General features: G+C 41.6%; 1 protein-coding gene across 1 annotated transcript in view; it reads left to right on the plus strand.

Annotated features, from left to right (window-relative positions):
• Positions 1-12,360, plus strand: part of LOC124615446 (cytochrome P450 6k1-like) — a 30,918-nt gene extending 18,558 nt beyond the window's left edge. The window contains exons 3-5 of the mRNA XM_047143338.1: positions 1,410-1,646; positions 6,971-7,222; positions 11,946-12,360. Coding sequence (XP_046999294.1) covers positions 1,410-1,646; positions 6,971-7,222; positions 11,946-12,124 — 668 coding nt within the window. The 3' untranslated portion in view covers positions 12,125-12,360. The remainder of the gene's footprint in view (positions 1-1,409; positions 1,647-6,970; positions 7,223-11,945) is intronic.
• Positions 12,361-13,961: the final 1,601 nt, after the last annotated feature.

Consider the following 13,961-nt stretch of genomic DNA (forward strand, 5'->3'; position numbering starts at 1 on the left):
CCATGCGGCTTTTCGCGGATGATGCTGTAGTATACAGAGAAGTTGCTGCATTAGAAAATTGTAGCGAAATGTAGGAAGATCTGCAGCGGATAGGCACCTTGGTGCAGGGAGTGGCAACTGACCCTTAACATAGACAAATGTAATGTATTGCGAATACATAGAAAGAAGGATCCTTTATTGTATGATTATATGATAGCGGAACAAACACTGGAAGCAGTTACTTCTGTAAAATATCTGGGAGTATGCGTACGGAACGATTTGAAGTGGAATGATCATATAAAATTAATTGTTGGTAAGGCGGGTACCAGGTTGAGATTCATTGGGAGAGTGCTTAGAAAATGTAGTCCATCAACAAAGGAGGTGGCTTACAAAACACTCGTTCGACCTATACTTGAGTATTGCTCATCAGTGTGGGATCCGTACCAGGTCGGGTTGACGGAGGAGATAGAAAAGATCCAAAGAAGAGCGGCGCGTTTCGTCACCGGGTTATTTGGTAACCGTGATAGCGTTACGGAGATGTTTAATAAACTCAAGTGGCAGACTCTGCAAGAGAGGCGCTCTGCATCGCGGTGTAGCTTGCTGTCCAGGTTTCGAGAGGGTGCGTTTCTGGATGAGGTATCGAATATATTGCTTCCCCCTACTTATACCTCCCGAGGAGATCACGAATGTAAAATTAGAGAGATTAGAGCGCGCACGGAGGCTTTCAGACAGTCGTTCTTCCCGCGAACCATACGCGACTGGAACAGGAAAGGGAGGTAATGACAGTGGCACGTAAAGTGCCCTCCGTCACACACCGTTGGGTGGCTTGCGGAGTATCAATGTAGATGTAGATGTATTAAATAATTCCATGTGGAACTCAACATATATGTAAATACAGTGCAATCTACGAATTGCACGTCTTCAGCATTCCGCTTCAGGACTCGGTCATTGTCAGAAACTGGTTGTAACTGACATTAGCATTAGTGGGAGAAGTACAAAGACTGTCAGCCGTAAGAAATAAGCAATGAGCGTCGTCCTTGAAACAAGTAAAATAGCCCATATCTTAACATAGCCATATTTCTTTACGGACATACCTTTATACCGCCTATTTTTAGTTTCACCAACACTGCCTCATAAGAGGATGGGACTAATTGCTTCAAACATCGTGTATAAATTATTATGTATCATATTTAAGACTACGAATTATTTTCTCCATATTACTAATTTAGAGATAATATGAGTTACAGCTATGTTTTCTGCAATCATTACTGTTGGTATTACAGTTTGTTATGACGTAAGAACATTCTGAAACCAATTTTCAGGAAGTAGCTTCTAACGATTCAATGTGAGATGGTGGTTCGTATCTTTAAGCTGATTTGGTTTATGGCACAAGTAACAGTCTGTTTACGAACATATTTTGTACCTGACAGAGACAAGTAAGAGGCTGACGACCAAGGAGGTGGCAGCACAGGCGTGGGTGTTCTTCCTCGCAGGGTTCGAAACATCCTCCACCACCGTAAGCTTCTGTCTGTATGAGCTCGCTAGACATCCGGATATCCAGAAGAAGGTGCAAGAAGAAATTGACGACGTACTGAAAAAGAACAACGGCGATGTGACGTACGATATTATAATGACCCAGATGCCGTACTTGGAAAAGGTGGTGAACGGTACGTTGTGTTTTTCATTACTTTGATCATACGTTATTATAATTAAAGTAGGATTCTGAACACATTAATGGCCATTAGCGAAGGCGATCTTAATTATTACAAGTGGTATAAAAAAGTTACAATTATCACATCGAAAAAATTAAACTACGGAATTTTTTGTTTGTTTTGGTATGCAGGTATATCTCTGCAGGTACACAATGAAATCGCCACGCCGCAATGTCGTAGGAATCGGCTATTGGGACCAAACCAGAGTGATGCAGCCCATCTCTGTTTGACAGTGGCTGCGTTATTTTCTTTCGGCTCCGCTAGTGGTCTTCTGCTGTAGGCTGGGGATTTCAGTGTGTACCTGGACTGAGACATGTAGCCGCAAAGAAACTTCAAATCTTTGGGATGATAATTATAACATTATGTCTATCCTTGTGAACATCAGTCGAAACAAACGACGTAATTACATAACTTGCTCCATATACTACTCGTTCACGTATTATGACACAGTTCACTTCTACAAACTGATCACTCACTGACGTCCATACACAACAGTATTGCTATGAAGATTTATGCTCATTTCTTTACAGTATGGGCCAATCACTAATGTACGAGAGGCGTTGAATAAGTAATGCAACGAATTTTTTTCAGAAAGTAGTTGGGTTTTATTCAGGCTTCCGATACACTTTATTATTGCTCACTCTTTTGGCTACTAATCCTATTTTTAGCCCTCCGGTTAGCCGTGCGGTCTAATGCACGGCTTTCCGGGCGGGAAGGAGCGGCTGGTCTCCGGCACGAATCCGCCTGGCGGACTTGGGTCGAGGTCCGGCGAGCCGGCCTGTCTATGGATGGATTTTAGGCGGTTTTCCATCCGCCACGGCGAATGCGGACTGGTTCCCCTTATTTCGCCTCAGCTACACTATGCCGGCGGTTGAGGCGCAAACAAGTTCTCCACGTAGGCGTACACCACCATTATTCTACCACTCAAACATAGGGGTTACACTCGTCTGGTGTGAGACGTTCCCTGGGGAGTCCACCGGGGGACGATCCGCACAATAACCCTGGGTTCGGTGTGGGACGACGGAGGGGTGAAGTGGACTGCGGTACTCGTCGTGGGGTTGCGGACCACTGCGGCTGCGGCGGGGACGGAGCGTCTCCGTCGTTTCTAGGCCCCCGGTTATCATACACTGCAATACAATCCTATTTTTCAACGTAATCTCCGTTTAATGCGATGGCCTTACACCGCCATGGCCTGTATGCCCGGATGCTACCACTCTTACTGGTTGACGTCGGAACGAAAGTCTTGTCAATAACCTCCCCAGCGTCCAAGCAGTACTTCCTGCGGAGTGCATCCTTCATTGGGCCAGACAAATGGAAATCAGAAGATGCGAGGTGCTGGCTGTAGGGCGGATGAAGGAAAACAATCCAGTGAAGATTTGTTCTCCTCTTTGATGCGCAGACTTGTGTTCGGCCTGTGGTTGTCATGGAGAAGGAGAAGTTCGTTTGCATTTTTGTGGCGAAGAAAACGCTGATGTCAATTCTACAGTTTCCTGAGGGTGGCACAATACAGTTCAGAGTTGAGCGTTGACCATGAGGTAGGACATCAAACAGAATAACCACATCATAGTCCCAGAAGACCGTCGCCATTAATTTACCGGCTGAGGGTGTGGCTTTAACTTGGCGCCACTCCACGCATTACCAATTTGTTTCCGGGTCGAAGAGATGAGCCCATGTTTCATCGCCTGTGACGATGTTAAAAAAAAGTCACGATCACCTATGTAACGTGCCAGCAGTTCCACAGAAGGTCCTTCGTTAATCTTTATGGTCTTCTCTTAGGCGGCGAGGAACCCTGCCGGCGCACATCCGTGAGTACCCAACTGCTGAACGAGTGTGTCAGCACTATCAACAGACACATGCAGTTGTGTAGCTAGTTGTTTTACTACGACCCGTGAATAACCTCGAACAAGAGTGTCCACACGTTCCAACATTGCAGGAGTCACGGCTGTGTGCAGCCGGCAGTCACGTGAGAGATCGGACATGTTTGCGCGATCTTGTTACGATGATGACAGACGCCCCACCCAACAACTCCCCGTGCTTTTGTTCACTGCCATGTCTCCGAAGACATTCTGAAGCGCATATGAATATCTGCGATACTCTGGTTTTCAGCAAAAAGAAACTCAACGATAGCTCTCTGCTCGAAACGCACCTACGTACAGCAACGTCACGTATCTGAACGTCATGGAACTATAGGAGTTGAAGCGGGAATATTCCACGATGCCCCACAACAAAGACAACATTATGGCCGTGAAAATATATCTGTTGTATTACTCATTGAACGCCATCGTACGTGTCATGTCACGGACTGCGCGGTCCCTCCCACCCGAGGTTCGAGCCCTCCCTCGGACTTGGATGTATGTGTTGTTCTTAGCATAAGTTAGTTTAAGTAGTGTGTAAGTCTAGGGAACGGTGACCTAAGCAGTTTGGTCCCTTAGGAATTCACACACATTTTAACGCCATCGTATGAACACTGCAAGCTGAATTCACGCACTTTGAAAGTGCAATAAAACCATTACATCAAGCAAAAGCACGAATGGAATTAACAGTCCACGAATCGTTTCTTCTCCAGCATCCCGTCCCTACCTTAAAAGTTGTCTATGTGTGCAAGAAGACTCCCACTTCATCGCTGCATAGCAATACCTAATTCTGTTATTTGCTGTTTAGAGTGCTGTACCGTTAGGATAATATAGCTAGGAACACATGTTTCTTAGCCGATGTTTCAGTCTAATGACTCATTTTAGGATCACACGAAGGCAAGGCCACCAAAGACAGCCATTAACAGTTTCTGGCATTTTCTGTTTGTTTCGTTCTTGTGAGATTTGAGGTTACGTTTTGTGCAACATTTGTGAGCATTTTTAGATCTACACAAGTAAGTGCCTTATAATATACTAACGCTATTTGTAAGATTTTATTAGTTCTGCAGTTATACAATTTCGTGATGAGCAAACTTCTATGTATGTGGATTATTAAGCCATATTCCTTCGGCCGTGCACCATGTTGTACCTAACAACGGAGACAAGGTCTTCTACCATGGAACATGTGATATCTGCGAGTGGACAGAGTTTCTTTACCGTCTTAACAACTGGACCTGTCTTGAAAATTGAAATTTTACCTGTTTTCAATAGCTTGTATTTCAAAATGTTTCTGACTTTAAACTGGTTTTTGATAATGTTTCCCTTTAGTCTGATTTCCCTTAATGATTATTGGTGTGTAATAGGGTAACAATGTAACAAATATACTGTTAAATACAATACTGACAAGATTTTCCCAGTTGGAATAAAATGGTTCAAATGGCTCTGAGCACTATGGGACTTAACTTCTGAGGTCATCAGTCCCCTAGAACTTAGAACTACTTAAACCTAACTAACCTAAGGACATCACACACATCCATGCCCGAGGCAGGATTCAAACCTGCGATCGTACGGTTGCAGACTGTAGTGCCTAGAACCGCTCAGCCACCCCGGCCGGCCCAGTTGGAACAGTTCGATATATTTGTTCCTAGGTACATGTTTGGGAAAAGATTTTTGCGAATAAATTTTTGTAATTTCAGAAAAAGAGTCACCACATTACAAGTGAAGCCGGCCGCTGTGGTCGAGAGGTTCTAGGCGCTACAGTCCGGAACCACGCGGCTGCTACGGTGTCAGGTTCGAATCTTGCCTCGAGCATGGATGTGTGTGATGTGGCCGCAACATTAAGTTAGTTAGGTTTAAGTATTTTAAGTCTAGGGGACTGATGACCTCAGATGTGAAGTCCCATAGTGCTCAGAGCCATTTGAACAAGTGAATGCTATCATTTAAAGACAGAGTAATTGAATACATTTACCTTCTCTTGCACGGCTGTCTAGACGCGGAATACTGAAAAGTGCTCTAACAAGGTAGCGCACTTCTACTCTGCAATCAGGTACAACCTACATCCTATGTCCTACGTACACGTGCGCGCGTGCGCACACGCACGCACACACAGACACACACACACACACACACACACACACACACACACACACACACATATACAAGAGAGAAGAGAGAGAGAGAGAGAGAGAGAGAGAGAGAGAGAGAGAGAGAGAGAGAGAAGAAGGATGGAGAGAGGGAGAGGGAGGAAGAGAGAGAGACTATTTAATGCCGCACTTATTTCTTCATTTATTCATCAGAAAGAGCGAGAGTATTTAACGCCTCCCTGTGTTGTTCGTTTATTCAACACTTTACATTCTTAACTGTTTCGCACAAAGGACCCTCTGCACTCACTGTTATCAGCCACAGAATGCTGTAACTACATCTTAAACCGTATTTTCAAATTTATTAATGGATTTGTGGCATCACCCATACACCATGCCTCAGACTACAAAAAGCAATAATTATGGATCATTTTTGCCAGTTATTTGTTACAATTCCTATAAGATTTATGATGAATTTTTATTCGAAGTTATTGTCAACGGTCCAGGAGCAGTGAATTGTTACTGTGTATGACTGGCGTCGTCAAGTTTAAGTTAGTGTTTTGACTAACAATTTAGTTTTATAATTGCATTGTTCCACAAATGGATACGCTTGATATAGAAAGAAGAACTTATACTTCGTCTCCCAAGTTTAAGCGTTTTCACTTGAATATACGCTGACTACTGTTAATGAGTATCCTATTTTGTAGCAACCCTACCTTCCACTCCCTTCAATCTAACAGCAATACAGGCACCCAGAAGAATTAAAAGTCCATCGCCTTCAGGCATTTTGTTAATTGTTCTGTACGCTACTCTCTTTTTTTAATCCTAATCAGCATGTGAAGTGGGCATGAAAACCTGCACAGTGATGTTCAGTGTCTTTCACTCCTCCGAAGAATAATTCGGAATATGTACTGCTCATGCTGTCCACTCCTAATACACACTTTGCTACACTTAATGATGAAAATAACAGGTACATCAGAAAGCAGGCCATAAAAAACATGACATGGTACATAAATAATAGATGTATTATTATGTGGGATGATGGTTATTAACAAACCGACAGTGACAAAACAGCACATATTGATACCTGCCTGTAGTGCGTTTCGTAAAATACTTAGCAGTTGGCAAAGTCCTTCAGAAAACAGTTAATTGACCAAACGGTTTAGGACTTAAAGATTAACACATCTTCTATTTCTCTATTGTAAATACCACGCTTGTACATCCTTTGACTTATTTTCAGATAACAACTGAACTGCAATCGCTAAGGGAGATAAAACACCACATCGAGGACCAGTGTGGAATATTTATTAAAACACCTCTGTTTACATCGTTCCCTTTTTTCTTTCAGAAACCCTTCGTATGTATCCGCCCGTTCCAGTTTTGAATCGCGAGGTGGTGCAGGACTACAAGCTTCCAGGATACGACTGTGTCTTGGAGAAAGGAACTAAGGTGCTCATCCCAGTCATGGGACTCCATTATGACAGGAAATTCTTCCGAAACCCCGAGAAATTCGACCCGGAGCACTTCTCTGAGGAGCAGAAGGCATCCAGGCATTCGTACTGCTATCTACCCTTTGGAGAAGGGCCACGCATCTGCATTGGTGAGTCATTCCGTCTTTCACCTTTATTGTTTGTTGTTTTAGTATTCCGTTCCTCAGTCGGTAAAAACAGAACCCTTATAGGATCGCACTGTTGCCCTTTTCCTCAGGAGCGGAGGACAGAGAATCTGAAGTTAATGTCAGTTATTACAGTCGACAGTCCTTTACTGGTGCTAATATTTGTAAGTCAATGGAATGAAAAGATGTGACCATTTTATGCCACATATTTAGATACTTGGAAGCTCACTCATGAAAGCCTATAATGCAAGATGAACTATCTATATACACTGTTAAATTTGTACGGAACCCACACAGTGCAAGTCTCATTTTCAGCTGTTCGGTTTTTTTACATAACTCATATGAAAATATTTTCACGCCTAGTGCACACGATGAAAAAGTATCACAATAACATTGATTATTAACATATGTGACACGTTGAAGGATATCTATGTTTAATGCAGTTCCTAACCAACTCACATCTGGTGTCAATTACGATTTTGCCAATATATCACGAAACGTAAGTACCTTAGGTAAATATATTTAGTTAATGTGAAACACCAAAATAATAAATCGTGCTGAATGTTCGATCACTACTATGGTTGTCGTTGTGGTCGTGAGGCCACAGATTCGATCGATACAACTCTCATCTTAGTCTATCCTGTTCGAGACTCGTCATCTCTGAATAACTAGAGCTACTTACACCCATTTCAGTCGTGGCCTCTCTCTACAATTGTTACCCCCACACTTCGAGAAAGACTTGATACCTTACATTTGTGTATAATCCGATCCCTTTCATTAGTCAAGCTATATCACAATTTGTTTTTTTCTCAACATCGTTCAGTACTTCCTCATTTTTTATTCGATCTACCAGTCTGATCTTCAGCATTCTATTATTCTCTTCTCGCATAGACTGTTTACTGTCCATGTTTCACTCCCGTACAAGGCTGAGCTCGAGCCAAATACCTTCAGAAATGCGTTTCTAGCATTTAGATATGTTTTCAATGTTGAAAGAATTATCTTGTTCAGAGAAGTTTTTGCTTAATATTCCCAGTCGTCAGTTATTTTTCTGACTAAATAGCAAAACTCAGCTGTTATTTTAGCCTCTTATTTCCTAATATAATTCCCTCAGCATCGCCAGATTTAATTCGACTAGTCAATCTTAGGCTCCCTGTACTTCATCCACGTAATTTTCAGTTTTATACTGAGTGAAAAAATAAACCCGCTACAAGTCATCTATCAAAAGCTCTCACAGTTCGTGCTGTTTTGTGCACGAAACTTTACATTTAAATCACTTGTATGAACTAAAATCGAAGTGCCTGATTAAGTAAATGAAACTCACTGAAATAAAATGGGTGGAATCAATAGTGATACAGTAGCTGAAATGGAATCACACGAACTGTGGACCTGTAATGTAATGAATGTGTCTTAATAACTAAAAATCTGTGCCAAATCGGTATATCTTGAAATACGGCTCCACATTTATTCCGGAAAACTGGAATGAACAGCGTTGTTAATGGCACTTCTTCAATTGATATAACACTAATTTTTATATTTTGCTTTTTAAAGTTTTTTTCCTGGCGCTACTATGTATTTTTTGACGTTTAGACATTTATACGAACATGTGACGCGTAGCTCTTTCAGGAACTTGCATTACACTTCTCGTATATGGCCCACTCTGTCTGAGACCACAGTGCAGCGTGTTGATGTGAACATGATTATATGACATGCTTGAACCCCGGCATGTAAGAATATAAAGATGATTCGGTAAGGAAGAAGACTCAATACTTTCTTTGTTTCCTTTTTTCAGCATGTTGTCATTTAATTTCTCATGCCTATGTTTTTATTTATTTATTTTTTTTCTCGTGAGCCTTCAGTACTTAAAAGTGATCCTATCTGTAGTTTCTGATGATAACTTAATGTTTTTTTCTATTCTTTTCTAATTTTTATGGGGCACATTATCGTTGTCCTCTTTCTTCAGGACTACAGGACTTAGTTTTGTTAACCTGCTCTCTTTTATTTGGTAGAGATGTTCTAAAAATTTTTATTTACTGACCCCCTTTTCTTAAACTTGTCGTTGTGACGTTTAAATTGTGAACTTATTTACTGGACTGTCAGATACATCCCGTTTCATAGACTTAAGTTTTTTTAAAAAAAATTGTGCTTATATAGTAAGGCAAAATCAGATCATTGCTAAGTCAGCTGGTAATAAATATACTAGAGCTGACGAAGATCAAACACAAAATTTCTGTTAGGTGGATCCACAATACCTACTATCTCTCCATTCACTTTAGATGCATTTCTTATCTGTGTAGCGTTGTGTGCATTTCGTTTTGGAGGGTCAAACAACCCTCTGCAATTCATCCACGACAGCAACTTATATATGACGGTCCTTGGTTGTGAAATAAATTATTTCAAGCTCTCAGCACTACTGTAATGAAATTTAAAATTGTCAAGATGGAGCATGCGATCTATTTGAAATACTCTATGGTATTCGTAAATGCCTTGTTTGCATTTGGTTGACTTACAACTTTTCACAGGTTGTGCTTCTAATTAGTCATCATTAGAACTAAAAACCCAGAAAACACAAGGCTGCAAACTAAATATGAAAGCTATAAATGTTTAAAAGAGCAGGATAAAAATAAAAGTAAAACTGTGATCAGTGTGTTGTTGCGAACCTAAACAATATAAAGCAGAGGGTATACAGTCGTTATTTTGGTTTTATTTGTTAGGCAACCAGTTTCGGCATTACATTATGCCATCTTCAGGCCTGCAATATCGAGTAACCCTCGTGTTAGAAACCGATGCAGCACTGTCAACTAGTATTGTGAAGTTCTTTCCCCCCCCCCCCCCCCCCCCCCACGGACATGTGCACTCCTTTGAAAGCTGTCAGCATCTCCAAGGAGCGCACATGCAGGTGGGAAAAAATCTGTACGATACCAGTTGACAGTGCTGCATTGGTTTCTAATACGAGGTTTAGGCCTACTCGTTATATGCAAGCCTGAAGATGGCATAATGCAACGCCGAAACTGGTTGTGTAACAAATAAAACCAAAATAACGACTGTTGGTATTTTATTATTGGAAATCGACCAGCACTCCAGACATAGGATGAAGTTCAATTTATAATTTTGTAGGTACACTCAACGGCATATGTGGATACTGTCTCCACCATGTTTTCGAATGGAGTTAGTAGTAATGAAGAAATAAATTTAAACGCCATGCACGATGAGGTAGATTCTCATGCATCTCAATGTTTATCACGTCGTATCTCCTGAACTATGTGTTGTACAATGAAATAATAACGTAGGTAGTTCAGCAGCATATGTCAATACTGTCTGCAATATTTATTTCGAATAGCGTTAGTGGCAAAGAAGTAATAAATTTAAACATCATGCAAGATGCAGCGACTTGTCACGCATCTCGTTATTTATGGCGTCATAACTTCCGAACTGTGTGTCGTACACTGAATAATTTTGCACTTGTATCCAGTGGTATATTTCCACATTTCCTGAACCACGTGTCGTACAATGATGTAATATTGTAGCGACATTCAGCGGCATATGTGGGTACTGTCTGTAAAATGTGTCGCGAGCACAGTTGGTAGTAAAGAAGTAATAAATTATGACGTTATGCTTTAAGCGGTACTTTTAATGCGTGAACAACTGAAAAGCAGTGTGGTGTCACCGCCACACACCACACTTGCTAGGTGGTAGCCTTTAAATCGGCCGCGGTCCGTTAGTATACGTCGGACCCGCGTGTCGCCACTATCAGTGATTGCAGACCTAGCGCCGCCACACGGCAGGTCTAGAGAGACGTCCTAGCACTCGCCCAGTGGTACAGCCGACTTTGCCAGCGATGGTTCACTGTCTACATACGATCTCATTTGCCGAGACGACAGTTTAGCGAAGCCTTCAGCTACGTCATTTACTACGACCTAGCAAGGCGCCATATTCTTCAAGAATGTATTCTGAACTGATAATATTGTGAATCATGTACTGTCAAGAGCGACGTTCATCATTAATGGATTAAAGTTAAGTATGAAACTAATTCCGTCCTATTTCTGAATTCTAATTCCTTGTCATGTTCCAGACCTCACGTCAGTATAGTTCTTCCCTCCTGATGCCAGCCTACGTGAGCTAAAACGCGTGCATTTCGGCCACCTGTAGTAACTCGGTGTTGGCTCTTCCGCCGACACTACAGTAAGCGTAAACGTTGTTCCTTTCATCATTTTGTAGGAGATGTCAGCGAGAAAAAATTTCATGGAGGTCTGAAATCGTGTGATGTCTGTTGCAAGTCGCCAAGTGCTCTCGTTCTGAAATAAAGTCTGGGAATTCACGTGTCGCGTAGAAAGCTTTTTAACCCCGATTCCAACCCCCACAACTTTGATAGGTAGGTAGTTCTTACCCACAAGGTGATTGTGTCAAATTTTATTTCAGTTTGCAATACTGAACTGAACCTAGAAAGGAATGGGGTGATTTGTTGTGTGGACTGTATTCATTACACCAGTTTTACTACTGGATTTCTCCGTTTTTGTACACTTAATTCCTCTCTCTGATTGGTTTGACTCAGCACTAGTTCATTATAACGAAGTATTTCGAATTTCATTGCAGTCTTACGCGGAACGAATGAAATTCAGTTTTTCACTCATACCGACAATTCAAGACTGAAGAAAAGTAACATTATCAATTACATGTGCAACGAACTGAAGGTACTTTTACTTTGTTGCAGGGATGCGTTTTGGGTTGATGCAGGTGAAGGTGGCGCTGGTACATCTGCTGTCGAAATTTGACTTTCTGCCCGTCGGAGACAAGCAGTCGAAGCTACGCATGGCTCCAAATAACATCTTGTTGACACCAATTGGCGGAATCGACCTGAGGGTGGAACGTCGTCGAATGGCTGCGTGCTGAAGATGAGGCTGAAATTGAAGCTGAAGCAACGTTGGAAAGCTCAGCAAGACTCTCTGCACACCCTCCACTCGCATCCGTTGAGAACCGGATCCCACAAATAACCCTGTGTCGTGACGGAAAAGTAATGTCATTTCATTCATTACACTGAGATGTTACAAGATGCCAATTTATACTATTTCTTGCGTCATGTAGTGTCCATTAAGACGGATATCATTGTTAAGTTGAACAGTTTTTTTTTTTTTACCAAACCATAAAGATGTATGCATTTTAATGTCTCTTGTTCACTTGCTTTGTATGCCCTTTAGAGGTGTCGAATACGTATCCTCACTTTTACCCTAGCGTACTTACTTACGTGCCGTGTCTACGTACTGCTGTCTGAAACAAAACCACGTACGGTATGTTTGTTGCTAGAGCACCATTGCTAATATTTGTAGGATGTAAGGACCACAGCTTTTGCGCCTCATACAAGTAAGCAGGGACTGACGTTGGTCAGAGACGTAATTTACAAGAATGTTTGGAAAAGTCAGAAGCAAGGACCCGTACACTATTTTCGTTTTATCGATGAGATGATATGTAGAATCTCCTAATTCCACACTAGAAGTTCCTATCTCTATCAACCTACAGATAAAGCATTTCTTTGCTTTAGATATGTGCCTATAAAATCAGAACATCAACGAGCTTCTCTTGAAAGGTGAAGGCGAAAAGAATATTTTTTATGAATTAATACAAACAGTAAAATAAACTATTCTCTAGGCGACGCGCAGGGTCTCAAGATATGACATTTTTTTCCTTCGCGCTGAAGGGAAACTGTCCTTACCATTGGAGACAAAGCAGCGCATGATACTCGACTCGTTTTGAGACGAGCGAGAATAGAACATGGCCCTGCCACTGCGAGTTACGTTTTCCATGGATTCTCTTATTCGTTTCATGCCGTTGTATTGTTGCTTCCTCCAAACAACAATGACACCGATTTTCTCCATCGTGCTGTACATGTGAGCTTTATCTGTTTACTGATAGGCACGTAGAACTCTAACCCAATGAGAATTTTACAGTACATACGTCTGAAATATCGCTACACAGAAATGACGAAGCACTTAAGAAGAAAAACCAGATATAGAGCACTCAGGCACCAAGGAACTTCAAGTTCATCTTGTATTTAGACAGTGTTGTGTTTACCGTTTCGAATACATACATGACTAGTAGTCAGATGTGACTCAGCAGTAAAATATTAAAAAGTTATAAGCCCAAGTATTAGATGTATGGGAGGGATTTTCGCGAAAATTTTTAAATGTATTTATGCAAGCTTTTTCAGTATCTGCGTAGCTTCACCTGGAAGGGTGTTGTCTGTAAAGACTGACCATGGAAGGAATCTATTATAGAATATGTGCGCTCTAAAGATCATAATCAATAACCACTTATTAGCACACAACACCCACTACAGATACAATAACCCCCCCCCGTCGGAAACCGATCTACTGCGGAACGTAAGACACCCTCCGACAGTCGGGAAGCAATGAAATAAAATGGAACACATTGTTCAGGATATTTGCTTTGTAAATTTGTACCCGAAATAAAGAACTAAAGATGTACAAAAATATTTGGCAATATCAAACCCAGTGTGGCTCCAAAGCAAAAACTATTTTGTTATGGGAACCTACAAAACAAACTCAAACTAGAACAATCACGTCATTTGTGACTTTATCGATCAGAGTATTAGTCACTTTATTGTACCTTTAGCACAGCCTGCCGTTACTGAATTGTCAGCGTCTCACGCTACAAGGCAAGGGCGTAATCAGATCGTGTTTGGAGCATACAGGCACACACGTGTATCTGCTGC

Source organism: Schistocerca americana, chromosome 5 (assembly GCF_021461395.2).
Source record: "Schistocerca americana isolate TAMUIC-IGC-003095 chromosome 5, iqSchAmer2.1, whole genome shotgun sequence".
Taxonomy (NCBI): Eukaryota; Metazoa; Arthropoda; class Insecta; order Orthoptera; family Acrididae; genus Schistocerca; species Schistocerca americana.